General features: G+C 55.3%; 1 protein-coding gene across 1 annotated transcript; it reads right to left on the bottom strand.

Moving 5' to 3' along the window:
* Positions 1-349: 349 nt before the first annotated feature.
* LOC119969655 (transcription factor MafB-like) lies at positions 350-1,584 on the bottom strand. The gene has a single exon (XM_038803587.1). The coding sequence runs from the start codon at positions 1,436-1,438 to the stop codon at positions 524-526; it is 915 nt and encodes a 304-aa protein (XP_038659515.1). The 5' UTR covers positions 1,439-1,584; the 3' UTR covers positions 350-523.
* Positions 1,585-2,493: the final 909 nt, after the last annotated feature.

A 2,493-nucleotide genomic window follows, 5' to 3' on the forward strand; every position in this document is an offset into this window, starting at 1 on the left:
TGGTTTCTGGTAAAGCGGAAAATTGCCCTCAACTTTCCTTCTCCACAACCCCCCCCCCCCCCCCCCCCCCCCCACACTCCCCGCGAAAAGGTTTATTTAAAAAAAAACAGCCTGCTGAAATGGTTCAGTGCATATGGACACAGTCTTGTTGCATTTATTTACAAGCTGAAAAACCGAGGACTGCATATTAACAGTAGAAAGTTCAACTATTCTGTAATAACTTCTTCCAAATAACACAAACTAGATATCAACGCCATGCCGAATGGAAAATAAACTGGTACAAAATAGAAATGACCATACATGTCCAGCATGCAGGATTGATTTTTTGTGGGGTTTTTTAAAAATGCAGTTTTTTTGTCTGTTTCACTATATGACCAACACAGGCAATACATGGATGGGGTATGTTGCAGGTAATTATCTCTTTCTCTCGCTCTTTCGCTCTCGCTCTCTCTCTCTCTAACAATTCTCAAGCAGGCATATGGATGGGGTGTTATAGATGATGGATGGCAGGCGCTTGGGGGACTCACATGAAGAAATCTGGAGATGGTGGGCTGTCACTGGTGGAGCCAGCCTCTCTGAAGCCATTGCTGGCGAGTTTCTCACACTTGAGTTTGTAGGCGTCTCGCTCCCTCATCAGCCGAGCCACCTCTTGCTTGAGCTGCTCGACCTGCTGAATGAGCTGCGTCTTCTCGTTCTCCAGCAGGTGCTTCTGCTGCACCCGCTTGTACCTGCAGGACTGAGCGTAGCCCCGGTTCTTCAGGGTCCGCCGTTTCTGCTTCAGGCGGATCACGTCGTCCTTGGTGAAGCCGCGCAGGTGCCGGTTCAGCTCCCGCACCGACATGCTGACCAGCTGCTCGTCGGAGAACCGGTCTTCGGCGTGCAGGCTCTGGTGGTGGGGCGAGCTCTGGATCTGCTGGGAGCCGGACGAGGTGGAGGAGGCGGGCGAGCTGTGCTGCTGGTGGTGGCCGGGGTGCTGGTGGTGGGCGCCCGGGTTGGCCAGCTCGTCGGGGGGTACCCCGCCGTACGGATGGTGGTGGTGGTGGTGATGGTGGTGGCCCCGGTAGCCATCGTAGCCCTGCAGTTGCTGCACGGTGTGGTTGCTGCCAATGAGAGCTTCCACCGCGTCCTCCGGCGTGAAGTTCAAAGCCTCCGGGTTCAGCTGCTGGTAGTTGGTCGTCATCCAGTACAGGTCTTCCAGGTGAGTCTTCTGCTCGGTGGGACTGAAGCTGGGCGAGGAAGGCACCGAGCTGCAGGGGGTGCTGATCGGGGTGGAGGACACCGAGCCCGTGGGCTGCAGCCGGTTGCAGTGTCTCCCGGAGCGGTCAATCCCCAGGGGCTCCTTCTTCACGTCGAATTTCATCAGGTCAAAATCATTGACATACTCCATGGCAAGCGGGCTGGTGGGCAACTCTGCATTAATAGCCAGCTCTGTAGTCATTGCTTTGTGGGGAGTCGCTGACACTATTTAAAGTCCCTCTTTTCTTCCTGGATGTCCTGGGCTGCTGCCGTTCGTTGTCTTTCTGCTGCTCGCCCCGGGTTGGTACAGATAGTCCTTGATCGTCTCCTTCCCTCCTCCTCCTCCCCCCCCCCCCCCCCCCCAGCACTAGCACCCCCGCCACCCCCTTCAGCCTCTGTGCACGGGTGGCTCGGAGTTCAAGTGAAACTTCTTTCAATGGCACAGTGCATGGGAGGGAAGCAATCGACTCTCTCTTTCGCTTGTCTCTGTCTCTTTCTCCCTCTGGCTTCCTTGTCACCAGCGGAGCGATCCCCTCTCAAAGTCGCCGGGGGCTTGACATGAAGAAATCAGCCTCTCTTGAAGCGAAGAAGTCTTCCCCCCCCCCCCCCCGCTCCAAAAAAGAGGGGATCGACATTCAATTGAAAAAAAAAAACAGCAACACCCCCTCCCAAAAAATAAACAGCAACCTGGGAGGGGGTAGGAAGCAAGGGAAAGAGGCAGAAAGTACCCCTTTGCGGGGGGGGTTGGGGGGTTGCCCCTGCAAAGCTGCTGAGCCCACGGTGCAAGTTCGAAGAGCTCCTCTCCCCACACCGAGATGAAGTAGAAATGGGAAAAGCTGCCTGTTTGCAAAAAAAAAAAGGCAGGAGGTTTTACTGTCGCTGCTCCGCCGGGCTCAGCTTTGCCTCTCTGCAAGAGGAGGAGGAGGAGGAGGAGAGGAGGGGGGGGGGGGGCGTGGGGAAAATATTTTTTTAAAAAAATCACCCACAGCCAATCTGCTGCTGATCAGGCACCTTTTAGCACAGATTGCAAATCTCCCCTTTTTTTTAAACAGTATGGGCAGCCCCCCCTCCCCTCCCACCTCCCCTGGAGGCGGGGCTCACGCCACCCCCCTCACCAATCAGCGCCTCCATACCGAGGAATTAGCATAATAGGATAGAAACAAGGGAAGTGGAGTTTGACAATTAGAGCCAATCAGCTGACAATCAGCTGGGCAGCCCGACTGCTGCCAATCCAGCCTTTGGGCCAGCCCAGAGAGA

This window comes from Scyliorhinus canicula, chromosome 7 (genome assembly GCF_902713615.1).
Source record: "Scyliorhinus canicula chromosome 7, sScyCan1.1, whole genome shotgun sequence".
NCBI classification, from domain to species: Eukaryota; Metazoa; Chordata; class Chondrichthyes; order Carcharhiniformes; family Scyliorhinidae; genus Scyliorhinus; species Scyliorhinus canicula.

Excerpts from the sequence above, each read along its gene's own strand:
- LOC119969655 (XM_038803587.1), bottom strand. The coding sequence starts at position 1,438 with ATGACTACAGAGCTGGCTATTAATGCAGAGTTGCCCACCAGCCCGCTT.